This window comes from Lepus europaeus, chromosome 18, assembly GCF_033115175.1.
Source record: "Lepus europaeus isolate LE1 chromosome 18, mLepTim1.pri, whole genome shotgun sequence".
Lineage (NCBI taxonomy): Eukaryota > Metazoa > Chordata > Mammalia > Lagomorpha > Leporidae > Lepus > Lepus europaeus.
This window is the reverse complement of record NC_084844.1, coordinates 49,256,590-49,281,048: the sequence shown is the minus strand read 5'-3', so window position 1 is coordinate 49,281,048 and position 24,459 is coordinate 49,256,590. Positions and strand designations below refer to the sequence as shown.

Genomic DNA, 24,459 nt, shown 5'->3' with positions numbered 1-24,459 from the left:
CAACTTTGCAAGCAAGGGAGTTAAGTACAGAAACCCTTCCCATGAGACGCGAGCGTCTTTCCCTCGGGAACAAATCCTCATGCCTGGACCCACAGAAATAACGGATCCACGCGAGCTCCGACAGACACATCTCTTTATGTACAAACAGTCAACCGTACAGATGGGTTTCACTTCCATAAATACCTGCAGCAAATTATAAAAGATGTGAACCAAACCTCACCGTCTCAGCACCAAGGGCCTCCCCTCCCCTCCAAAGCCCCACCTTCCCAGGAGCCCGTCCTTAGCCACACACGTGTGGGGCCTCCTGGGAAGACCAGGGGAACTCGGGACCAAGGCAAAGGCCTTCCCACCTCCCAGGGCGCGGGAGTGACTTGGCGGAACCTGGAGGTGGTGAAGCTGCTCCTTCCCCGGGCTTCGGGCTTCTCGCCACACTGCTGACAAAGCCGTCCCTCTGTTGCCTGGCCGGGGCCCACAGAGAGGGAGGAGAGGGAGCTACGATGGTGTGAGGAAGTAGAAAACACTGGGTATTTTGATTAAAAAAGAAAAAAAAAAAAAAACGGGGTGATTGACAAACCCTGTCCAGCCAATGTATCAAAACCCCCTGGGGGAAGATGGTAATTCAACTTCCAGAATCTACAAAGAAGGCATTCCTGGAGGAAGAGCATCCCTTAGCACCAATTTCTCTCCCTGTGCCTCCGAGCCTTTGGCTGTGACAGCGAAGTCGGGGCCCAGCTGGGCGTGAGGGGCGGTCACAGCGTGTCCTCTCCGGGAGGCAGCTCCTCCTGAGGGGTTGTCCTGACTCGGGGGCCATGGGCGGCCCCGGGCTCTTCCCAGGCTCGCATCTGGGGCTCTGCAGGCCCGAGGGCCTTACTCGAAGCGCCGCAGGTGGTTGTAGAGAGACTGGACGTAGGTGAAGACACACATGGGGTCCGGCTTGCGGCCCATCACCATCATATCCTCCACTTCGATGAGGCGCTCACAGTTAGCCAGGCTCCTGAAACAGAAAAGCCCTCGTCAGAGCCACAGACCCAGCAATCAGCAATCGCCACTGTCCCCAAAACCGGATTCAGCCAGGAGCCCGGGGTTTTCATGTGCCCAACGGCAGAGATTTAAATAATCCTGGCCTGGGGGCTGGCACTGTGGCCCAGTGGGTTAAGCCACCAGCAGTATGCACCTGGGAAGGCGGGTAATGATGGCCCAAGTGCTTGGGCCCCTGCATCCACCTGGGAGACCCGGATGGAGTCCCATGCTCCTGATTTTGGCCTTGGCTCAGCCCAGGCTGTTGCCTTTGAGGATGAACCAGCAGAGGGAAGATCTCTCTCTCTCTCTCTCTCTTCTCTCTCTCTCTCTCTCTCTCGTTGCTCTGCTTTTCAAGCAAATAAGTCTTTAAAAACCAAATTCACTCATTTGCTTCCTGAAACCATGTTTTTAAACTGTTTTTCATTATGAGCTGTAGTGAGAGATTTTTCATGATTCTATGCACACAGTTGTACAGAGGGCATGTCACACCCATATACACGCAAACAGCATGCCTGTTGTACCCACACACTCATGTACAGCAGGTGTGTCATACCCACACACACACGATGCAGAAGTGTCACACATACACACGTATCCACAGGCATGTCACACTCACACTATGTGGCAGGCGTGTTGTACCCACACACACGTGTACAGCCAGTGCTCCATACTCCCAGGCCACACATCTTTAGATTCACCCAACCACAGATTGAAATAATTAAAAACAAACAAGCTGCACCTGCACTGAGCAGACTTCTTTTTGTTGCCACTTCAGTACGGCGGTATCTACACCGCAGGTACGTTGTGTTTGGAGGTGGAAGTCATTGAGAGCACATGGGGGACTGTGGGTGACCTGAGACCACTGCGCCTTTCTGAGGACTTGAGCACCATGGATTTGGTGTCCTGGGGGAGGCCTGGAACTGAGCCCCCGTGGGCACCGAGGACCGGCCATTTACAGGGTCGTTTCACAGCAACATGGCCCACGGCTGCTACTGATGTTTTCCCTGCAATATTTCATGCTTACCCTTCTTCCCCTCCCCTCTTTGATAATGCTGGTCATGAACCACTAAATACATGTTACAACCTACTAGTGGGTCATAACTGGGGGTTCAAAAAACTGCTTAGAATCATCTCGTCATCCCACACCCAGCCCCCCAGGACCCCGTGCCTCCTGCCCTGGGAGTCCGTGGCTCAGCTCCCAGGCCACCGTGTGGACTTGTGTGGAAACTGTGGTTTTCCACTGTGCTGGGGGAGGCAGAGGCCTCACAAAGTGTGATGGGGAACACCCAGGTCAAGACAGCGGCCTGTGGGGACAGTGCAGTGGCCAAACTGCCGCTTGGGACACCAGCATCCCACAGTGGAGCGCCAGTTCAAGTCCCAGCCGCTCCATCTCCAATCCAGCTTCCTGCCAAGGCACCTGGGAAGGCAGAGGATGACGACCCAAGAACTTAGGTCCCTGCCACCCATGTGGGAGACCAGGATGGAGTTCCTCTCTCCTGGCTTCGGCCTGGCCCAGCCCTGGCTGTTGTAGCCATTTGGGGAGTGAACCAATGGATGGAAGACCTCTCCTCTCTCCCTCTCTTTATGTCTGAACTGCCTTTCTATCAAAGAAGTTTTGTTTTTTTTTTTAAGACAGATTTTTCTTTTTATTTACTTACTTATCTGAGAGTTACAGAGAGAGAGGGAGAGACAGAGAGTTTTCCATCTGCTGCTTCACTACCAAAATGGCCACAATGACTGCGGCTGGGTCAGGCCGAAGCCAGGAGCCAGGAGCCTCCTCCAGGTCTCCCACGTGGGTGCAGGGGCCCAAAGACTTGGACCATCTTCCGCTGCTTTCCCAGGCACATTAGCTGGAGCTGGATTGAAATTGGAGCATCCGGGACTCCAACCAGCACTGATATGGGATGCCAGCACTGTGGCTGGCAGCTCTGATCAAATAAATCTTTAAGGGAAACAAACAAACAAACAAAAACAAACAGATATTGCCCTGTGCCTCGGAGCACTGAGTCCTGAGATAGCAGCAGCCGTCTCTGAGATGCCAGCCCTGTCCCTACACCGTCTGACCTGGGTCCCCCGGGCATCCAGTGGAGCTGGCCTGAACCACAAGGGCAGAACCACAAGGCAAACCCGCTGCACTTGTCCAACTGTCAGAGCCCTACCTTCAGCGGCTCCAGGGACTCTTCAGTCTGGTTTCATTTTTTCCTGAATTAGTAAGTGCATAACTGTCAGGGTTCAAACCCCAACAACACACTTAGCTCTCTCAGCCTCAGTTTCCCCCTCTCACAGGGGCATGAGGATCAGGGAGTTCATGCGTCACACAGCAAAAGAGCTCAACAAATGTAGGGGATTGTTATTGTTGCTATGTTTTTTTGTTTGTTTTTTAAGATTTTTGTTTATTGGAAAGGCAGAGCTACAGAGGGAGAAAGACCATCCATCTGCTGGTTTACCCCCCATATGGCTGTAACTGACAAGGCAGGGCCAGACCAAACCCAGGAGCTTCATCTGGGTCTCCCACAAGGGTAGCAAGGGCCCAAGCACTTGAGCCATCTTCTGCTTTCCCAGGTGCATTAACAGGGAGCTGGATCAGAAGTGGAGCAGCCGGGACTCAAACCGGTGCCCATGTGGGATGCTGGTGTCGCAGGTGGCAGCTTAACCCACCAGGCTGCAATGCTGGCCCTGACTGTTGTTTTTTATCATCACACTTGGCTTTAAGATGCAGAGTGGATCACGGAGAAAAGAAGCCTGGATGTGGAACCTACACAGCAAAACCCACAATGTTCCCACTGGGCCCTGCTGTATGGCGCTGGCCAGATGCCAGGCCTCTTACCAGAAACCAAATGTCACATCTGCCCCATGACCCGTCCCTGCCTTCCCCTTGAGGTGTGAGCGAGTGGCCTGTGAGAGGGCCCAGCAGCCTCGTGGGTGACAAACAAGCCCTCCCTTCTTAGCACGGGAGAGGCCAGGGCTCAGCGCCGGGGCAGCAACGCAAAGGGGCCCTGTCGACAGCCAAGGATTGAACACCTGAGGCTGGGGAGCCAAGTTCACCTTTCAGAGCTGTCATTCAGCATCTGGCGTCCTCCACCTCACCTGGCCCACGGGAGAGCTCCCCCCTGCCCCTCCCAGGCCGGCTCCTCAGGGGATCCCAGGTGCCACAGGTGCCCAGGCCATTGCCCTGATCGGTGGCCCCAGTGGTCCCCATATCAGATGAGGACAGGACCAGAACACTAGGACCTCACTAGGAAGAGAATGCAAAGGTCCCTGTCAGAGGCACGGTCCTTGCCAGCCTGGCCCCATTGCTTGCCACCAGGTCCCGGCCAGGGCACCTGACCCCCCCACCCCGAGGACAGGCCAAGCCGCTGTGCAGGTGGCTCTGGCCCTGAGAGTTTTCCTTGTGCCTCTCTGCTTTCTTGCCCGTTTGTATTTTCCACCCATTGGCCCCACAGGGCCACCCTCAGTCTAACTTTCTGTCCCCGGAAAAGAGCCCCGCGCCTGTCGGAAGAGAGCCTTCATGTCCACGTCTTCACCTGAAACCAAGCACCTCGGGCCCCTTAACTGTCCTCCCAAGGGGAACCGCGGGCCCTGCTCTGCAGCCCACCTCGCTGGAGGCACTCAGAGTGGCCAGGGTGTCCCAGCTGTGCAGAGAACAGCACGTAGACCGCCCTCTCCAAGCTGACCTCGGCTCAACGGCCGCACCCCTGCCAGGCAGCAGATCTTTGGGATCAGGAGCGCAGGCCTCACCCTGGTGTCACGCACCTCGGCCCGGCTGGGCAGCGAGCTGTGAGCAGGCAACCAGGGCACTGGGCCTCCATCAGGTCCCCTGCCCCACTGTGATCCTTAAAAAAAGCTGACAAGGGTATGGGGGTGGGGCTGGTGTTGTGATGCAGTCAGTTAAGCTGCTGCTTGCTTTGCTGGCATCCCATATGGGCGCCAGTTCCTGTCCTGGCTGCTCCACTTCTGATCCAACTCCATTTCTAATGCATCTGGGAGAAGCAGTAGATGATGGCCCAAGTGCTTGGGCCCCTGCACCCACATGGGAGACCCAGATGAAGCTCCTGGCTTTGATTGGCCCAGCCCTGGCTGTCGTGGCCATTTGGGGAGTGAACCAGCAGATGGAAGACCTCTCTCTGTCTCTCCCTCTCTCTCTGTAACTCTGATTTTCAAATAAATAAATATATCTTAAAAACTGAGGCCGGTGCCGTGGCTCAATAGGCTAATCCTCCGCCTGTGACGCCGGCACACTGGCTTCTAGTCCCGGTCGGGGCACCGGATTCTGTCCTGGTTGCTCCTCTTCCAGGCCAGCTCTCTGCTGTGGCCCGGGAGGGCAGTGGAGGATGGCCCAAGTGGTTGGGCCCTGCACCCCCATGGGAGACCAGAAGCACCTGGCTCCTGGCTTCGGATCAGCGCCATGCGCCGGCCGCAGCAGCCATTGGAAGGTGAACCAACGGCAAAAGGAAGACCTTTCTCTCTGTCTCTCTCTCTCTCTCTCACTGTCCACTCTGCCTGTCAAAAAAAAAAAAAAAAAAACTGAGCACAGGGCTTCCTGAGACAGGCCTGGCAGGACCCAGCGCTGGCCACCATCCCCAAGGCTCCTTTTACTTTACCATGCATCTGAAAAGCAGAGTGGCAGACAGGTTGTCCCGCCCCACAAAGCTAGGACTCTCACTGGGAGACAAAGGAACAGTGGTCCCAGCAGGCACAGGTGGGACCAAGCTCAAACAACAGGAGCCCAGGAAAGGGGCAGCACTAGCTTGTCACAAAACCTTAGATGCCCCGAGTCTTAAAAGAAAAAAAAAAAAAAAAACTTAAAACTTTACCTTTGTAAAAATGATAGAAATGTGTTTTAAATTATTAAACAACACAGAAAAGTGCCAAGGAGAACGCCATCAATTTTAAGGCAGATTTGTTGGGGGCCCTGCCTGGGTGGGGGTGGGAGTGGGGCAGGAGGAAGGCTGTGGCCCCCACCCCTCCCCCTCCCCCGCCCATTGTGCTGGGCAGCCACCCCGGGGCTGACCTGTAACAGAGCCGGCAGCAGGGATCTGGGGGGTTATTTTTACATTTTTAAGCCTGTTCTAAATGCGGCGGAGGGTGCCAGGGCCCACGACTGGCTTGAGACAGACACATGGGTACCACAAATAGCCTGGAAGCCCCTCTCTGCCGGCGAAACCTGAGAGCAGGACACATTCCCCGCAGGGCGAGCGGGAAGCCTCGGCCACATGTCCTGCCCAGCACTGTGCAGGAACAGGGAGAAACCAGCAGGCGCCGGCCGACTGGGCCCCTTCCATAAAAGGGGCTGCTCGTCTTCGGGCCAGGCCCTGAACACCTGTCAGGCCAGGGACGCTCGCCGTGCTGTCAGCACCGCGTCACTCACACAGATTAGGCCCCTGGGGAATCTCTGGGACCTTGAGCTAGTGGGGGGAGGGCAGCACACAACACTGCAGACTGGGTGCTGTCAAGACACTTGCTCCTGGAAGGTTCTGGAACATTTCCTTCCTGCTGCAGGGTGGACCCTTGCTTTGAGGACTCTGTGTCCTCCACCTTCCCCGGACCCCAGGTTCCTCTCCTCCCGCACTGCCTGCTTCCCCAGGCTTCATTGTTGAGCTCTGGGCTCCGCCTGCATAGCTGTCTGTGTCTTTGGCGGGCTTTGGCTGTCAAGCCCCTGAGGAGCATCTGTTTAAGGCGCTGAGAGCCTGGACCCTCAGGCAGGTGGCCCTGAGCTCTCCAGCCAGTTTTTCTAAGCAGCCTAGTTTATAAGGACCAAGGTGCTCCAAGCTGCTCTTCTCCCAAGAGACCCCAGCTTCCCCTACCCTCTGCCCCAGGTCCCTGCCAGGGACTCACAATGGGAGGCTCAGGTCTAGGCCTACTCTGGATGCCTCTCTCGTCTCCATCACACAGTCCTCCCCTCCCCAGCGGGAGCAGGCTCTGGCCACAGGCACGGCAGGCCAAGGTTTGTGGCCCACTGTTGACTCTCGGGAGGAAGGGGGAGGGCTCAGGCTACCCTCCACCACTGCCTCCCCTGGCTAGGACTCCAAGAAACATCTGCATGGAGTCTGGAGGCTCCACGAACTCGGACCTGGTGCTGGGAAAGCACAGCCTGGAATTGTCTGGCTCTGGCTGCCAAGGGAAGCTGTGCTCCCTGCAAGCTGGGGTGCAGAGCCACCACCCCGGGGGCCCAGGACGGCTCAGCTGGGTCCAGTGGCCAGGGCAAGAGCTGGCACCGTGTGGCCCGCTGCACTTAGAGAAGAGCTCTGTATGTGTAGCCTGGCCTCCCCAATCTGGGGTGGGTGTTGGGGCACCCATGTCAGAGCCCAGATCCCACCCGCTCCAACAGTCTGATCTTTGACAGTCGGCACGGCTGCACCACCAGCAGCTGGGCCTCCTCTGGGGAGCCAGCCCCCGCCCCCACCCCCCCGGCATTGTGCTGTGGCGGGCGCTTGGCTCGACTTCCCTGGCGTCTGGATCCAGTTGCATAACGCGCTCGTCCAAAGCTGTTTCTGCAATTAGGATGACAGCTAATCCCTGGCAGCCGCGACAGAGGAGGGTTGAAAGTATACAAGGAGTTCTTATGACCCCAAGAGGGCCCAGAGTCCAGGCGCGCCAGCCAAGGTGACACGACCGGCCAGGACTGATAGCCCCAAAAACTCAGATGCTCAGAGCCACAGGCTCCTGTCGCCTCCGCCCGCCCCCAGGGCCTGCCGGGAGAGCTGCTGCTGCTCCTAGCAGGGCTTCCAGTACCCAGGGCAGGTGACGAGACTTGTTGGCTCAGCTCCCTCCCTGGCCAGGCTCCGGGCCCTGGTGGGCCAGGAATGGAGCAAGGAGGCCTGGGAAAAGGCTTCCAGCAATCCTAAACAGCACAGGAAGAGCCGAGCACTGCGGGCAAACACGGTCTCACGCAGACGGACCCTGGGAGCTAACAACACACAGGCCCGAAGTGGGGAGAAAAGGACTCTTGTGCCCCCAGGAAGGTCAGCTTGAAGGCCAGCTTGTCACAGAGCTAAGCACCAGGTGGCCCCCACGCCACTCAGCCATCCCTGATCTCCACCCTGCTGGCTCCCAGGCCCTCCCTCTTCTCGCTGGGATCAGCCAACAAGAAGCCCCGGCAGGAGGGCAAGAGCAGAGTGAGGTCCGAGTATCATCCAACAGCTCCCTCTTGGCTGGGTCACTGCGAGCTGGCTGCATACGCTTGTCCCAAGCCCAGCACCCAGCACCCAGTTGACAGCCCTCCCCGACATAGCAGCGAGCAGCTCCACCCTGTTGTCACCCCGGGGTGCTGCCCAGTGCCTGCCTCATGTCCCTCCCCCCTGCCCACATTTCTGCAAGGAGTCCTTTTGTTGAATCCCCTGCCCCAGCTTGAATGTGCACCTGTCCATCCTCCCTCCCCGAGGCCCTCACAGACAGATCCCGCTCTGCCAGCCTTCGCATCCCACGGGCGTTGCCCTCAGCCAGTAAATCAATCAATCCCAAACCGGCTTCTCAAACAGCCCGATCCCAGAACCAGCCCCGCCTCCCCTAATCTTCTCCCTAGGAGCAGGATTTAAGAAAGAAGGTCCCCACCCAAAACTCATGCTGGGGCTTGGTCGCCGGTGTAATAGTGTTCAAAAGCAGTGGACTTTTCAGGAGCACTTGGGCCGGAAGTGGTCGGCCCTCCCGAATGGACCGATGCAGCTCTCCATGGAGTGGTCAGTGATCATGAGAACGAGCTGTCACAGGGCACCTGGCTGCCTTCTTCCCCACGTCTCTTCCACACACTCCCGCCTGGCCTGAAGCAGCACAAGGCCCTCACCAGAGCCCAGGAGATGCCCGTGCCCCTGGCTTGGACTTCCCAGCCTCCAGACTGCACCAAAGCAAACCTCTTTCCTCCGTAAATGAGCTGCTCTCGGGCATTCTGTTATCACAATGGAAAATGGACTGAGACAGGAGGCGAGGTCACCCTCAGTGCCAGTACGGTATTTAGGGAAGAAAGGCCCCGTGTTAGGAGCAAAAGCTACTTCCTCAGTGTCCTGGGTGCCCTCCAACTTCCTGCTGATCGGCAGCCCGGGCTCACCCAAGCCACTGCATGTCTTTCCACTGTCCCTCATGCCCTGTCCAGGCACCCCGAGGCTGGACACACAGCAGAAGGGGCAGCACCAGCAGGAACCAAGCCCTCGCTCTACCACGGGGTGCAAACCCCACTCCGGGCCTCAGACACACTGCACAGCTGCCCACAGCCTGCCTGCCCCCAGGCGCCCCAGCCCAGGCAGAAGCCAAGATCGGCCCCAGCGTACTCACTCAGCCATGCTGAAGGCCAGCTCGAAGTTCTTCTGCCGCTGCGTGGGGTTCAGGGCGTTGTAGTCGAAGGCATCGGGGAAGAAGGAGTGTACCAGGGCACAGAAGGCCATGCCGTCGCTCCAGCTGGAGGAGAAGTTCTGCAGGTCCACGTGCTGTGGGCAGCGGGGTGGGGGCATTGGTGGGGGCGGGATGATGACAGCTCCCATCCCAGCTCCCTGCACCCAAGGCAACCCCACATTCTCCCAGGCCTTCCCCAAGGCCCCCAGCTCAGCAACGAGCCCTCTAAGGGGCGCTAGCCAGGCTGCTGCAGTCCACATCCCAGGGCTCTGGGTCCCCCTGCCCCAGCCAGGAGAAGGAGGGCCGGTGGGAGGCCTGCTCAGGCCCCTGGCCCGGCTCACCTGGTAGCCCACGGTCTTGCTGCGGCACCACTCGAGCAGGATTTGCTTGATGCTGCTGGCGCTGGCCACACCAAAGCTCTGGGACCGTTTCAGCTTGGCCCTGGTCTCCCCCTTCCCCCTGTGGAGGGAGGCCAGATCTGCTGTGGGGGCCACCCCGGCAGCTGCCGCCTCCCAGCAATGGTATGGGGTGGGGTGCTCTGCTCAGCCAGGGGAGGCGCTGTGTCCACGCGCGGCCTTAGTGCCCACAGCCATGGCCCCGGACACCCTCCCTGCTGGTCTGTGGCAGGGTCGTCACTCCCTCCCAGCCCCCTCCCCAGCTCCCCTGTTTACTTCCTTCGTCAGGGAGCAGGGGTCACTGGGTAATCCTGATGCGGAGGGCCTGAACCCCTGTGACCAGGTGCCCCTACCTGGACGGCCCCTGCCCTTCGTACCCCCTCCTCTGAGCCTCCCTGTGGGTGCACAGCCTCCTTCCGGGATGGCTTTCCCAACCAGGAGGGATGGCTTCCTTCTCGGGGCCCCAAGGACATTCCCTAATGGTCAAGGGAGGTGGCTTGGAGGTCAGTAAGGACACTTGAGGGGCCCATCTCCCTCACCAGAGTAGCGTGGGGGCTGGCCTGGGCCGTGCCCTGCACACAGCAGGTGTCAACACCATGCACGGACAAGAAGACTGGACAGGTATGCATGCAAAGGTGGGCTGTAGCCAAGCATCCTGTCTCCCAGGGGCTAGGGTAGTGGCCAGTGGGGAACTTGGGTCCCCTCTTGAGGCTTTGAGCAAGTCCAGCTTCAGCTCAGAATCCCAATCCCTTCCAGTTGCCCTGTGCTGCTCAGAAGCTACAGGAGTGACCACCTGGGAGGAACGCAGGTATGAGGCAGGCCTGGGGGCCCTGGGGGGGCAGGAAGGGCAGAGGCTGGCTCCATGCCCTGCAGCCTTCTTCCCTCACCTTTGGGACCACTCTGCACATACACAGCCCCTGCCCAAAAGGTCTCATCCTAAGAAACTGCCCTCTGGAACCCGGGACATGGCTCAGCCATGGTCGCAGCCCCCCACCCCGACGCTGGGCCTGCTCTGGGGGCCGGGACCCAGTCTAAGGTGCGTGTCCATACTTGCCCGCCGTATCCTGTTCCCACTTCTCAAACAGCGCCTTGCGAGCTTGGGCACTGGAGGTACGGGGCAGTGTCTGCGACCTCACCAGCTCCCGACGGCGCTCCCCCTGGCGAGGGGCCTGAGTCGTGGCCGGCACCGGTGGCGGCGGGGGGGATGGAGGTGACTGGGGTGGCGTCACCAGTGGTGGGCTAAGGAGAGAACCGCCAAGTCAGGGACACAGACCCAACCTCACACGCCAGGTCCCCGAGTCTCCCCAGCGAGAAGGAGGCAGACAGCTGCACAAAAGAGGGGGCCCCGCCCAGGGCTAGGCAGAGAGGCCGCAGCTGCTCCAGCCCCTGCAGGCTTTCGGAACTAAAGCAGGCCTGGCCAGCAGGCCCAACCCGGGGAGGTCTCGGTGCCTTCGGAGGGCAGGGGACACCTCCTCCCTGAAGACCTGTCCCCTCCCCACCCCGCCCCCACTAGATAAGTCCCTCCTTGTTCTCCCCAGATCAGCCTGCCAGAAACTCACACCCCTCCCCCAACCCCAGTGCCAAACACAGTGCAGCTGGCCGGGGTGGGGGCTGGGTAGGGGGCACAGAGGCCACCAGGGGCCCCACTGCCCTGCCACAGCCCGGGGCTCCTCTACGTTCCTACTCTCCCTGTGGGCAGGGGGTACCCAGCTCTGAGGCCCCAGCCAGCTAGGGCAGAGGAAGAGAAAACGGAAGATTCTCTTACAGTGCTTCCTCCAGTGGGGGCTGAGACCCCCTCCAATCTTGAACTGACTTGCTTCGAAGGGGCCACGGAGGAACCAGGCTGCAGCCCCAGTTCCCTAAACAACTCCCCCCACCCCAAGCCCAGCCCGGTCTCCTCCTGCTGGCACGGACCCTCGGGCTTCCTGCCTTAGCTCTCCAGAGGCACCGGCCCACAGAGTGCACCTGCTCCTGGGGTCAGCATAGCTGGTTGGGGCAGACTCACCTGTCATTGAGCTTGCCTGCCGTCACCACCCCGTAGCCAGAGCTGGGCAGAGACCGGGAGAAAGAGGGAGTCTTTTCTGCAGGATGAAGGGAGGGAGAGAGGTCACAAACCCCGCCTGGACAGCGGTAGCCACCGGCCCCCTTCCTCCCACCCGGTGCCGCCTCAGCTGACAGCAGAGGGGAGAGGAGCGCAGAGCAGCGACACCCAGAGGTCTTCTAAAGGTCCCCCACCCTGCTCCTGAGGGCTCGGAGCCCAGGGCCATCTGTTTGTGTGTGGTCAGCAAACACTGCTCCCAAAGCCTCCTTCTGGGAGCTCAGAGAGCCCCGCTGAGGCCTGGGGAGCCTGGGGCAGAAGGCCACCTTCTAACCATGGCCTTGACCTATGAGAAGAGGTCCCCCATGATGGAGGATTCTGTCTCATGCCATTCGGGCCAGGATGGACCCCTCCCTCATGAGAGCAAACAGGCTAAGGGAAGGGGTCACAAGGACAGGCAGAGGTGGCCCTGGGTCTGCCCTGCCACACGGCTCCCCGGCACCTGCCCTCCCTCTCCCACCTGAGGCAGGACGGCCCCAGGGCATGCTGCCCTGCTCATACCACTCGGACTGGAAGTCCAGGGGGTGGTGGTCTCGCTGGGGCTGGGACTGCAGCCCCCCAGGATGGCAGCAGATGTGGGTGACAGCACTGCAGCTGATGTCTCCCCAGAGAATCTCTCGGAGACTCGAGTGACAGCCGTGACTGGCTGGTGGGGCAGCCGCAAGGAGAGGCTCACGGGGCGAGGCTTCGGGGCTTCCGGTGCCGGGAAGGTCTGAGCAAGTTCAGAGTGTCCATCGCCTGGACCTGGAACATGTGACAGCCACAGCAGCCTCAGACACCCTGGAAGGGTTCCAGCCTCCCTGAGCCCTCCTCCCACCTCCTCCAGGAAGGCCTCCATGAGCACTCCCGGCCCCTTGTCCTCCCCCACTGGGGATGCCTTGCTGCTCCATCCGGAGCTGATCTTTCCCTACTTCCCCTGGTAGCCAGTGCTGTCAATACCAGTTGGCTCATCACTCTAGTGTCCACCCTGTTCACAGCTCAGACAGTTCCTCAGTCCCTGCTTGCTTTCCTCCAGGGACCGGGAAGCTCACTACCTTCCAAAGTCTCCCCTTTCCCTCTGCGTCTAAAAAGTTCCATTTCACTCAGAATGAGGCGCTGCTCCTGATAGCTCTCACCTGCTGGGGACCCCAGTGGGTGGCCTGACCCCCAGCACCACCCAGGCTGCCCTCCTCGGCCCTCAGCCCGTACCTGCCCCTGGCTGGTGCCCGTTCTCCAGGATGCACGCGTTGGCGGCCCTCCTGGGCTCCGGCTCCCCGGCGTCATCCTGATCCACACTCTACAGGGGCACAGACACCACTGAGGCCCAGCATCAGGGCCCCACCCCCCAAAGTCCCTTCCCAAATCCCCTCCTGGCCCCCAGGAGGGACAGCGATGGGCCAAGGTCACACAGCAAGCTGGGATGGATGAACCCAAGAGGCAAACACGTCCCTAGGCTCAACCCAGAGTCCATGAAAGCTGAGATAAAGGCTGGACTGAGGGTCCAAGGGGGGCAGGTAAGGGGGCCTACCCCTCCCCTCAGGCAGGACCATGGCCACAGGGACACAGGAATTGTTGGGTGCAGGTGTGGGCTGCTCGGCCCCATGCACCCCTCTACCCTGCCTCACCCGGGGCTGCGGCAGTGGTGGGGCGGGCAGGGGGCACAGAGAGCCAAGGCCAACAGCCAGCGGGGAAGCCCTGGATCCTGGCTGGCTGTCAACCACATGTCCAACAGCATGTCCCCTCCGGGCCTCAGTGTCCCTCTTTGAGAAATGGGAGCAATTATGCACATCCCGTCCGGGCGTCCACCAAGCAGCAGGCCCTTCCCCTGGCTCGCTGCTGACCGCCGGGTGGGTGCTAGCAGTCCCGTTCTACAGAGGGGACCCAAGGGCTCAGAGAGGCACTGCCCAAGGTCTTGTAGTCACACAGCTGGAGGGGTGGCCAGGAAGAAAGTTCTCCCCTCCTCCCAGGCAGGGGGAAGGGAGGGCTGAGAGTGCCTGTGGGGCCGCTGGGGGTCTGGCTGGCAAGAGGGGATGGGGGAGACTCCAATCGGGAACTGTACTGAGAGCCCACCACGGGGTGGGGGGCTGCGGCAGAGGAGCGAGACTCAGGAGGAGGGTGCCTAAGACGGACTCCATCCCGCCCAGCAGGGCAGGGGGGCTCCCCAGAAGCAGAGAGGCCCGAGTCAGGGGATGGGGAGGGGAGGCATTGGCAGCAGCGCGACCAGTGTCTGCCCAGGCAGGGGGACGTGACGTCACAGGCGCTCGGATCATGCACACCTGGGACACGGGCTGCCTGAGGATTTGGACTTGACTCCTTAGACAAGAGTTTGAGGAACACTCTCCAGGAGCCGATGGGAGAGTGGCGGGGCACAGGAGGGTTGGGGTGACAAGGACTCAGGTCTGGGACATGATGAGTGTCCAGGAACATCAGGTAGTGAGGAGGGCGCTGGGTACTTGAGCCTGAAGTTTAAGAGAAAGGAAGGACCAGTGATGGAGAAACCCAGCAGAGACAGAGCCAGTGTGGGGTGCGGTGAGGGGGGGCCTGGGATAAGGCACCCACATTTCAGAAAGCAGAAGAGGCATCGGGGCTGGGGAGCAAGAAGGAGCAGCCAGAAGGAACCCGGCAGAACACTGAGGAGGCCTAGGGGCGAGGAAATCAGGGCGCCTGGCACAGAGCCTGCTGGAGGTCAAGGTAAACTCAAAACAGCATCCATGGAGTCACTGGTGATGGCCCCAGTAAGAGCAGGAAGGGGGCGGCTGGAGAGAAATGAAGGTGTCACAGGAGTTTCAGCCATGAGTGAGCCTGGAAAGGGGACTGGGGGCAAGGCGAGGGACATCTGCAGGTGGCCAGGGAGTGACAGAGGGCAGGGCCCGGAGCCAGGGAAACCTCTGGGGGCTGGCAGAGAGGCCAGGAGGTGTGGGGCGACTTCCAGCACTCCAGGCGGCAGTGGGAGCTGTCCCAGGACCAACCCCAGCCCCTGTGTTGCCAGAGCCTGCTCAGCTCTGGGGTCTCCTGGTCACTTCACCCTTCCTGCTCTGGGCTGGCATGTTCCACAGGTCGCTGCAGGCTGATGGCGAAATCACTTCCCATTTTCCCAGGAATGTGGGTCTCTGTAGGGCCCCCCTTGATGCAGGGACCCCACGCTCCATGGTGCCCCAGGGACCAGACAGGAAGTAGGTTCTGCACCAGCCAAGGTCTTGCACCTGCCTCCCCCACCCTCCCCTAGGGAAAGGGCTATTCTGGGATCCCTACAACCTCTCCAGCCCAGTCGGTGGGGGTGAGGGCCGCCCCTGAACTCACCCACACCTGTCACGGTTCCTGAATCAGGACTCCTCCCCCAGCCGTGACTCCATCCCCAAGGCGCTCTGGCCTTGGAGGGCAGAGAAGACAAACGTCTCCCAGGACCCAGCCCCCTGGGGGACCTGTCTCAGCCAGGTGACAGGGAGGAATCGGACCGAGGCTGGGGTAAGCAGGAGCTGATCCAGGCAGGCCAGAGCAGGCTGTCCTCCATGCCCAAGCCCACCTTAGGGCTCCCACTTGTTCTTCAGGGGGTGGGAGCCCTGGGGAAGGGAGAGAGGGGCGCCTCAGTGCTGGGGCCAGGGCAGAGATCACTAGAGAGCCTGCATAGGGTACAGACCCTGGGCTGGCCTCCTTCCCCCACCCCACCGCCACCAAGATCCCCCATCTTGGCTTTGTTTTAAGGAGGAAGAGAACCATTGGGAGGGAAAGGCCATCTTCTGGGTGCTGCCCAGCCCCCCAGCCCAGGTCATATACAGCCCCTGGACCCCACCCCAAGACACTTCCCACCGCACTCACACTCGGCTCTCACCACAGCTTTAAAGGACTCAATCCACCCAGCCCCTGAGCCCTCGGCTGGCTTATCACAGGGTGTTGGGAAAGGAAGGCAGATAAGGGAGTCTGGTTTCTCTCACAGCCAGGCCTCCGACACCCAGCGCCTGGCAGCTGTTCCCGTGGGACTCCACCGCCTCAGCCACCACAGGGATCCAGGGGCTCCCACGAGGCCAATGATGACATTTCCAGGCCAGGCAACAACCCCGGCTCAGCCTCCGGGGCCCGGGGCCTGGCCTCAGACTGCCCCATCCACCCCAGGCCCCCAGCTGGCTCCTGGCTCCTGGCTCCAGCCGGATGACAGCAGCGGCTCCCGGATTCGGCACACAGAGCCCGACAAAGCCAGGCCAATCTCCCTTGGTTTATGTACAGGGACACTGCGTCCAGCTGGGAGGAAATGCCCACAATGCCTCACAGCAAACGCCCCAAGTGTGTTTCCTATCTGCTCCAGGGTCTTCAGCTTCCTGCAGGAAGTCCACCCTGATTCACCCTATGGGATGCCCCCATCCTCCTCCCCGGCCATTCCCGCGTCATCCTGTGCTGCAGCAAGGTCAAGGGCTGTGCACTCAGGTGTGACCTGAGCCACCCCGTCCCACACTGAGCTCTGGGACATCTGTGTATTCTCCTACCTCCAGCACCTACAGCCCCCAGTCTGAAAGCAAAAGGGTCTCTAAATCCCACTGCTTGTGCCTCAATGGGCAGCGCAACACCAACCTCAACAAGGTCTGACCACAAACCAAGCAGTGCGTCCACCACCGGCTTGTGTGCACAGGCAAGCCCCTCCCTCCCAGACCCCCACCCCAAGCATGGAGCAGAGATGCCGGACAACTGGCCACGTGGCACCCAGCTGTGACTCTGTCCATCCCATCGTCCACACTGCAGCCTTGCCCGGGAGTCCTGGACCCTCGTTCTTGACCACGTACCTGATCACACACAGTACATGAACAGCAGCACGTGCAGGGTGCCGCACGGCCCTCTCGCTGCCAGAAACCAGCGCAGAGCTGCGGTCAGTGGCCCTGAGAATGTGGGTGGCAAGAGAATAGGGCCCTGGGGCTTTGGCAGGCAGGCAGGGAGACCTGACCGTCCTGGAGACGGGCCGTCCTCACCCCCAGCACTCAGCTGCCCTGCGGCTCCTGCCCCTCGGGCCTCTCTGGGGTCCAGGTGGGTCTCCAGCCTCATGCCCCAACCTCTGCTTCCAGAAGGGGTCCCCGGCCGGGTCCTCCTGTGTCCACCCCCCGCCATGGCTCCCTGGCCTGGCTTTGGCTTCCTTCTGACTGAGGCCTCTGCCCAGGGCTCCTTCCCTAATGCTTGTCCCGAAGGCCTGCCCCCTCTCTTCCACTTCAACTGCCGGTTCTGCCTGTGCAGCCGCCTCACCTGCAGCCTTGACCACTCTCCACAGCAGCAGACCCAGGAAGCCACCTGCCCAGGGACACCGTCACCTGGGTGTCCACAGCCCCACACACTGAGCAAGACCCAAACAACCCCACTGCTGCGCCCAGACCCGTGGCCCAGAAGTCGTCCAGCCTCGCATCCCCAGTCTGCCCCAGGCAGGCCCGTCCTTGGCCATCACATACTTATTACCCATCTCCAGCCACCCTCCACGCCACCATCCATCCCCGCGTCAGTGAACAGACACAAGGGGTCCCCGCCCCTCCCCTCCCCCACCACCCAGAACCCAGAGGACTAGCTTGGCACCAGTGAACAGTGGGGAACTGCCACCGAAAAATGTCCATGCCTGGAGAGAGGCTGTACATGTACACATATGTACGTGTACATATATCCATGTCTACTGGGACAGCTGCTTGCATAAGCAGAAAAGGAGCAACGCATGCTAACACAACCTCAGAAACGACTGGTGACACAGTTGATTAGGCACGTGTGGGCTCACGGTGGGGACTTCACACCATGGACAAGCAGGGTCGTACTCATAGGACACACCTAAGTGGATCCATGTCTCCATACACTTCCCACGGAGCACTGGGACACCCAGGGGCTCTGTCACCCACCCCCCCGGGGGAGGGGGGAAGCCCAGCTCCTCTGCCAGCCTCCAGGGGCCCTTCACAGCCCCCACTCCCATACCTGGAGGCTCCCACTCACCCCCCTGCGGCAGCAGCAGCCCTCCTCCAACACTCCTTCTGTGTTCTCAGCAGACCATCTCTGGCTGCAGCTCGCTGGGTTCTGCTGGGTCTGGGGCCGTCTCCCTCCCCCTGCAAGGCCTAACCCTGAAGCCCTCCTTGCGGTCCCCAGAGATGCAGCTCTTCCCACAGCAGGAGACCTGAAAGCCCTGGGAATAAGCCAAGCAGGGGCAGCAGGTGCAAACTGCCCCGACTCAGACCCTGGAAATCCAAGCTGGAGCACAAGCTGGAGCAGAATGGGAAGTCCTGCCTAAGGGCCACTGCACACACACCATGGAAACCGCCTACCCAGGACCTGCCCACACCAAGAGGCCCATGTTCTAGGTAGTGACCTGCCGACACCAGCCTCTGCCCCCCCACCCCCGGGCCCCCACTCGGTGTGGGCCTCTGGCCAGCCACTGACCCCAGAAATCTAGACGCTGCTCCAGGCCAGTTCTCCCCGCCCCCCTCCCTTAACGGTAAGAGATTTGCCCCCTGCAGTGTCGGGTTCCCACCAGTGCAGGTTGGACTGAACTGGACCACACAGAGTCTCCCCCCACACACACCTAGGGGCTCGTTCTTAATCCGGGTTAATCAGCAACCCCAGCCGTCAGGCCTCAGCGGCAGGCAGCGCGGGAGGCGCGTGAATGACGGTGCTGAGCACGCCAACACGCCCAGGGCCCACACCTGGGCGACCAAGCCCTAGCGTCTTGCGACAGAGGGAAGAGGCAGAACTCAAGGAAAACAGAGCCCGGCTCTCAGGAAGGGAGGGGGCCCCAGACGGGTGCAGCAGGTGGGTCAAGCAGCGCCTCTCCTGTCCTCTCCAACTCCGAAGCGTGGCAGGAACCGGGTCGCCGATTCCCACAGGTCGGTGGAGGCACTGCCCCAGCCTGGCAGACGAGCGCTGGTGCACGCACTCGGGGCCAAGGCGCGGGAACCTCACTCCCTGGCGCACGCGCACCTGCACCCACGCGGCGCACTGCGCCCCGCTCCCCTAGGCTCACCTGGCCGCGGCCGGAAAGAGAGAAGGTGGCGTGGCTGGCGAAGCGTGCGGTGCCCAGGCGGGGCGCACGCTCCGGAACCCCGGGCGCTGGCGGAGGGCTGGGCGTGCTGGGCGTGCCGGGCGCGGGGGACAGCCCTGTCGCCAAGCCCAGCGCCTCCACCTGGCGCGTCAAGCGCTCGAGCTGCGCCTGCAGCCGCTGGTTGTCGCGCTGCAGATCGGCCACGGTGCGCGCCAGAGGGCCAGCCAGGCGCAGCGCCTCGGCCACCCGCCGCTCCACGCCACGCTGCAGCCCCTGCATGTCCTCGTGCAGCGCGCGCACCGCATCCTCCAACGCGGCCTCGTAGCGGCCCAGCGCCTCGCGCACTGTGCGCTCCTCCTCGGCGTCGGGGCCGGGCTCCATGGCCGAGCGGGGCGCACCGATCTGAGAGCGGGCCAGGAACGGGAGGAGACCCGAGCTCTGCAGCTCGGTGCGGGGACTGGCGGTGCTCGGAGGGCTGCGCCCCAGGGGCGGCCGGAGGGGCGGGCGCAGGGCGGGGCTGGCCCGGAGAGCCCCAGTACTGGGCGCCGTGCGGGGGGCGGGGCTGAGGGGCGGGGCCGGGGCCCCTTCGGAGACGCCCCCCCCCCCCCCCCCCCCCGTCCTGGGGACCGGCGAGACCTTGCGGGTAGGGGCTCAGGGAGGAGCCGAAGAAGCGCACGCCCCGCCTCTCCTCCCAGGAGGTGTGGAGCTGCTGTTAGAAGTGCCCAATCTGAGTCCCCTAGCAGCCTGAGGGGTGGGCTGCAGGAAGAAGGCTCGGGCCCCAGTATAGACATCACTGTATGCCTTCCCCCAATGGCTCTCCTGGGATCAGATCCCGGCTGCTCCGGGAGATCTGCGAGCCGCAGCAGCAGCCCCGCACAGGCGCCCTCCCTGTGCGGTCCGGCACGGCTCTCTCAAGCAGGTGCTCACCTGGGAGGCCTTACCTGGTATTTCTTGCACCTGTTACAAGAGGGCAGGGAGAAGGAGATAGGTGGTGAAGTCCCCTCCCTGTCCCTGCAGCCTGTCCCTGTCCCCCAATCCTGCTCTTGTGTGGCAAGATCCCAATGCCGTTCCCACCCGTGGTCAGTGGGGGCTCCAGGCTCACCAAGGGCCCCTGTCAGGAGATCCCGGAGAGCCTCAGGGCAGGCAGCTAGGAGAGAGTGCACTTAGGGCTGAGTTCTGGAATCCTGAGCCAGCAGCCTCCCCACGGGGAGAGGCTCAGTCCCTGGCCTATGCCCTCAGCCCACCCACATCCCAACCATCCCAGCAACAGGAAAGAATGGAAAGAGTTGCTGAAGGATGGTGGACAGATACTGTAAGTTGTAAGACTGACTTAAAATAAAAATGGGAACATCCGGTCCTGCTTTGTGCAAAAAGCTTTTCCCGAGCAGCTTTCCCTTTCCCAAGCCTGGTGCTCCTGCGGGAGGCCCCCAGGCTGGCTGAGCAGGCACAGCCAGATGACCCACAGGAACCAGGAGTCTGACAGGCTGTTCCCGGCGGGTTCCGCTTCCAGGGATGTTTGCAGCTCACAGATCCTCTTGGACAGGCCTGCGATGCCCCCAAAGGAGCTGGATCCGCCTAACAGATGCTGAGTGCTGATCCCCCCTCCCGCCCCCTGCAAACAGGGACAGGAAGGAACGCTGGGTTACCTAATCCATGGAGCCTTCCAGCAATTATTTCATGAGAAAGTCAAGTGCCAAAAAGTGCATGCTGCCTTGGGTGTGCGTGTGTGTGTGTGTTCCGAGTAGCCGTCTGGACAGGGTGAGGCACACAGCCTTCCTTTCTCAGGGTGGAATCTCTGATGGAGACCTTGTGAGATGCTGCTAAAGCAGCTCTTGCCCCAGATGGCATCATGGGCTCCACAGCTCTGAGCACAGGAGCCTGGAGGTGCAAAACCCCATCTTAGCCAGAGAAGTTCAGTCTTCATGCTGCAGGGCCCAAGGAAGGCCCGCTCTCAGGGGGTCTTGGGAGGGGCTAAACAGTTTGGCCCCTGGCCCCACAGCTGTTGTGCACCTGGGCATACACCTGGATGGGTAGCTGGGAAGCAGAGGGCGGGGTGGACTGCAGGGGCACTGTACTGTCCAGCCTCAGCTGGGTATGCGGTCCCTCCAGAGCCACCTAAGCAGGGCTGCCTGGGCACGGGGCCCAGCCTCTCCCAGGGCTGTAGCAGAGACTCTGTTGAGGGCGGAGATGGGTGCTCGCTGCGGGTCCTGGGAAAGCAGATGGTACAAGATTCAAACCATCCCCCCTGGCTCCTCGCCCTCGGCAGTCAGACCACTGAGTCAGTAGCTGGAGCTGAGCCTAGGAGAGAAAGAGATGAACCAGGAGTGTGAGGAGGGGGCTGGGAGGGGATGGGGGCGGAGCAGCATGGTGCTGTGAGCTCTGCTCCCAGGCCCAGGGGGCTCCCTCCCCCTACACTCCCCTCCTGCCCAGTACCAGGCTGCGAGGGAGGTGAGGGCTGATGAACCTGGCTGAACTCCCTCCACATTCACCAGCCCTGATGTCAGTGAGCAAGTGGAGACCGACCTCCCACTGAGGCCTGGGGGCCCTGGCGCCTGCCCTGCCGGCTCCCCTTCACCTGGCTCTGACCGCCCCCCCTCCACTGCCTGCCGGTCCCTTGCTTTGCTCCAGTTCGAGGCTCCAAGTGAGGTGGGATGGCGCGTCATCCAGAGTCCCCCTGCCAGCCAGCCCACACGGTCAAATCCTTATCAAGACAGATCCATAAAGCGAGAGCAGTTAGAGCCCTGGGCTTGAGACGGGGGAACTGAGTCCCCGAGAGAGGCTAGGGCAGGCCCCAGACCATGCAGCAAGGCTTGCGAAGACCGGAATCCCTGCCTGATGCACTGCTTCCAGCCCTCTTCCCCACTCCCAAACCCCTCGGGCCCTGGGCAACACAGGACAGGCTTGGAGATGGAGAAGGACGCAAGGAATGGACATTGGCCCATGAAATGATGCCATATCAGAGTGCCTGGGTTCGAGTCGCCACTCTCTGACCCAGCTTCCTGCTAACGCCCACCCTGGGAGGCAGCAGAGGATGGCTCAAGTACTTGTGTTCCTGCTACCCATCTGGGAGACCTAGATGGAGTTCTGGGCACTTGGCATTGACCTGGCCCAGATGTCAGCTGTTGTAGGCTAGAGAGTGAACCAGCAGATGGAAGATTCCTCCCCCCCCCCTTTCAAAAGAAGACTGATGGGCCCTGCCCACCTGCCTGGGACCATTGCTTCCCTCTCTGCACCCCCAGGTGCACAGGCATGGATGCACACACACATACTCCCAGCATGCATCAGACCCCATCTGCAGAGAGCAGGGGCCGTCTGCCCCACATCTGGTGCAGTGTTGCTTTAGTGAGTGCTCATCAACGCTGGGCACTGAATGTCTAGGAGGAGGGAACTCATGGAGAGTGGGTGAGGCCAACAGGACTGCTGGACGGATGGACAGTGAGGGAAGGGGAGGGATGGGGCAAGGATGGCCTCCAAATTCTGGCTGGGACATTCAGGGGTACCATTCACGAAAATGGGTCGCAGAGAAAGTGATTCAATGGAATTGTTGAGTTGTTGGGGGGGGGCAGCTCCTGGACACATCTCCAGGGTCCCATCCGCCTTTGCTCTGGGTCAAAGGCAGCAGCTGTCGATCTCATTGGGAATCTTTCCAGGCTGATCCAGCCAGGAAGGACCAGGTCAGATCCATTATCTGTGAGGCCCTGATTGGCCCTGCCACACCCCGCTATGGAGGCCCTGGCAACCATGCCTGCTAGCGGGCAAGGTGCAGAGACTAGCCAGACCCTACCCCTCCCAGGCTACAGCTGCAGGTGGCTGGGGGGAGAATGCCAACACCCTGCAAGGAGAGGCGCACTCCAGCACCGAACTCCCCCAGCCCCATCAAACACACCAGCCCCAGCTCCTCCTCCTCCCAGCTCCTGCGAGCCAGCCCCTGGCCCTGGAAACCGTTGCCTTGTTTTGAGCTCCACAGGGGTGGGGACTCAGGCTTGCATTTATCTTTTCCTGCCAGGTTGCTGGGTTCAGGAGCCAGGCGGAGTGATAAAGAGGGGGTAGAAGATATGGGGGAGGCTGTGCAGAGGTCCCATGGTGGCCATGTCCTGTAGTCCCCAAGTCTCATCTCCAGCCAGGACCCAGGGCTGTGCCTAGGAGAGGGACACATGGGCCACTGCCCTATTCCTTCCCCACAGCTTTGCCTAACAGATGCGAAGCACAGGGGCTGATCCAGGACCTTTGGCCCCTAGGGGGTTGGGAAGAAGGAACACCAATTGCCCTCCACTCCACCAATTCCTCCTTCACAGCGGCCACTCTGGTGGGCATCTGGGTATGTCTGTCATGCCAGTCTTTGTCCCGCATGGTGTGGGTGTGTCTGTATAGAGGAAAGAATTCGGGAGTCTCCACTGCACATACATGTAGAGGGAGGGATACTAGTTTAGAAGCTTCCACGTGCGGAAGAGGGTTTGCGCCTAGGTGGCGATCCTGAGAAGTTGTACATGTGCGTCTGCATTACAGGTGTCGGAGTAGGCAGCAGGGTGCATCCTATGCAGCCGATGCCACCCACATGCTTGTCCCTAGGTGTCATGTATGTCCACAGGCACACGTGGACCAAATGTTTGAGCGTGAGCATGAGTGCAAGGGTGGAGCGCATCGTTGGCAGACCCTACCAAACTGGCGTAGCTCTGCCAAAGATGCTCACCCTGGGTGCCGCGGGCCCACCTCTGCAAAGGCTCCTGCCTGTGCAGTTCTAAGGGCCGTCCTGATTTGGGGAGGGGGCGACAGAGCAGAGCTTCCTGCCCTTCAGGACCCCGGTTGGGGAGGAACCACCCACGGAGCACAAAGACCTCCCAGTTCCGGCCGGAAGGGCTCGTGGTCCTTCCCCCAGAGGCGGGCTGCACAGGGTGTGGAGTGGGGACAGCTGCTTCCAGCCCAGATAAGGCTGCTGGGCTCACACTTTCCATTCGTAGTACCCAGCCTCCTGGGGTCCCAGTCCCTAAGCCCAGGCCCCAGGGCCAGACCGTCCCAGCTCCCACCGCGCAGCCAGGAGAGCAGACGGAGGCCCCGGAGCAGCAGGCACTTGTCTGAGCCTTGGGGAAACAGGGGCTCAACAAGCGCCCAGCCTACTGTGTCCTGGGCCACAGGGGACAGGCTCTCAGGAGCAGGCCAGGCCCAGCCTGGGGACCCTCACGGCTCAGATCCAGACTCCGGGGCCCCTGGGAAACCCTCCCAGGGATGGGAGGAAGGCCGCTCGGGCCCTCTTGTGACAGCAGTCTCTGAATGCAACTCTGTCTGCCCTGCCCTGAGGGGCACACGTGGGCCCCAAACTCTGGGCTCCTCCTTTCTCCCTCAGTCCCCCCACAACTTCCCACCCAAAGGCCCGGTCCCTCCCCTCCCCCTTCCCAGGAAAGGGGCCGGGGGAGGGGTTATTTATAGGGCCTGGCTCAGCGGCTCGGCTCTGGCTTACTACGGGCCTTCCCCAGGGGCCCCACAGGCTGGGCAGTGTCTGCTTTCAGCCCAGCAAAAGGCCTCGTCAGTCAGAGTGGGCAGCGGGGGTGGAGGGGCCAGGCCCGGGGCCAGCCCAGGGCTGAACGGGCTGCGCGCACTGGCTGGGGCCGCGGGCCGGGCAGGGGAGGTCCCAGGGGCAGCTGCCCTTCTTCCAGAGGGCCACC

The 24,459-nt window shown here is 61.2% G+C and overlaps 1 protein-coding gene across 2 annotated transcripts; it reads right to left on the bottom strand.

Moving 5' to 3' along the window:
* Nucleotides 1-180: 180 nt before the first annotated feature.
* SMTNL2 (smoothelin like 2) lies at nucleotides 181-19,180 on the bottom strand. Of its 2 annotated transcripts, XM_062216494.1 has the most exons (8): nucleotides 18,782-19,180; nucleotides 13,024-13,111; nucleotides 12,337-12,579; nucleotides 11,743-11,818; nucleotides 10,788-10,976; nucleotides 9,684-9,801; nucleotides 9,286-9,437; nucleotides 181-994 (listed from the first exon to the last, which is right to left on the bottom strand). In XM_062216494.1, the coding sequence occupies exons 1-8, from the start codon at nucleotides 19,178-19,180 to the stop codon at nucleotides 868-870; spliced, it is 1,392 nt and encodes a 463-aa protein (XP_062072478.1). In that variant the 3' UTR covers nucleotides 181-867. The 2 variants fall into 2 exon arrangements, with proteins under 2 accessions (XP_062072478.1, XP_062072479.1); XM_062216495.1 differs by lacking the exon at nucleotides 12,337-12,579.
* Between the last annotated feature and the right edge of the window lie 5,279 nt (nucleotides 19,181-24,459).

What these genes read in the sequence shown, in the direction of transcription:
- SMTNL2 (XM_062216494.1), bottom strand. Translation starts at nt 19,180, where the DNA reads ATGGAGCCCGGCCCCGACGCCGAGGAGGAGCGCACAGTGCGCGAGGCG. An exon ending in GAACAGGATACGGCGGGCAA is followed by an intron (nt 9,802 to 10,787) that starts GTATGGACACGC and finishes CTCCCTCCACAG; the next exon opens with GGGGAAGGGGGAGACCAGGG. An exon ending in GCAAGACCGTGGGCTACCAG is followed by an intron (nt 9,438 to 9,683) that starts GTGAGCCGGGCC and finishes CGCTGCCCACAG; the next exon opens with CACGTGGACCTGCAGAACTT.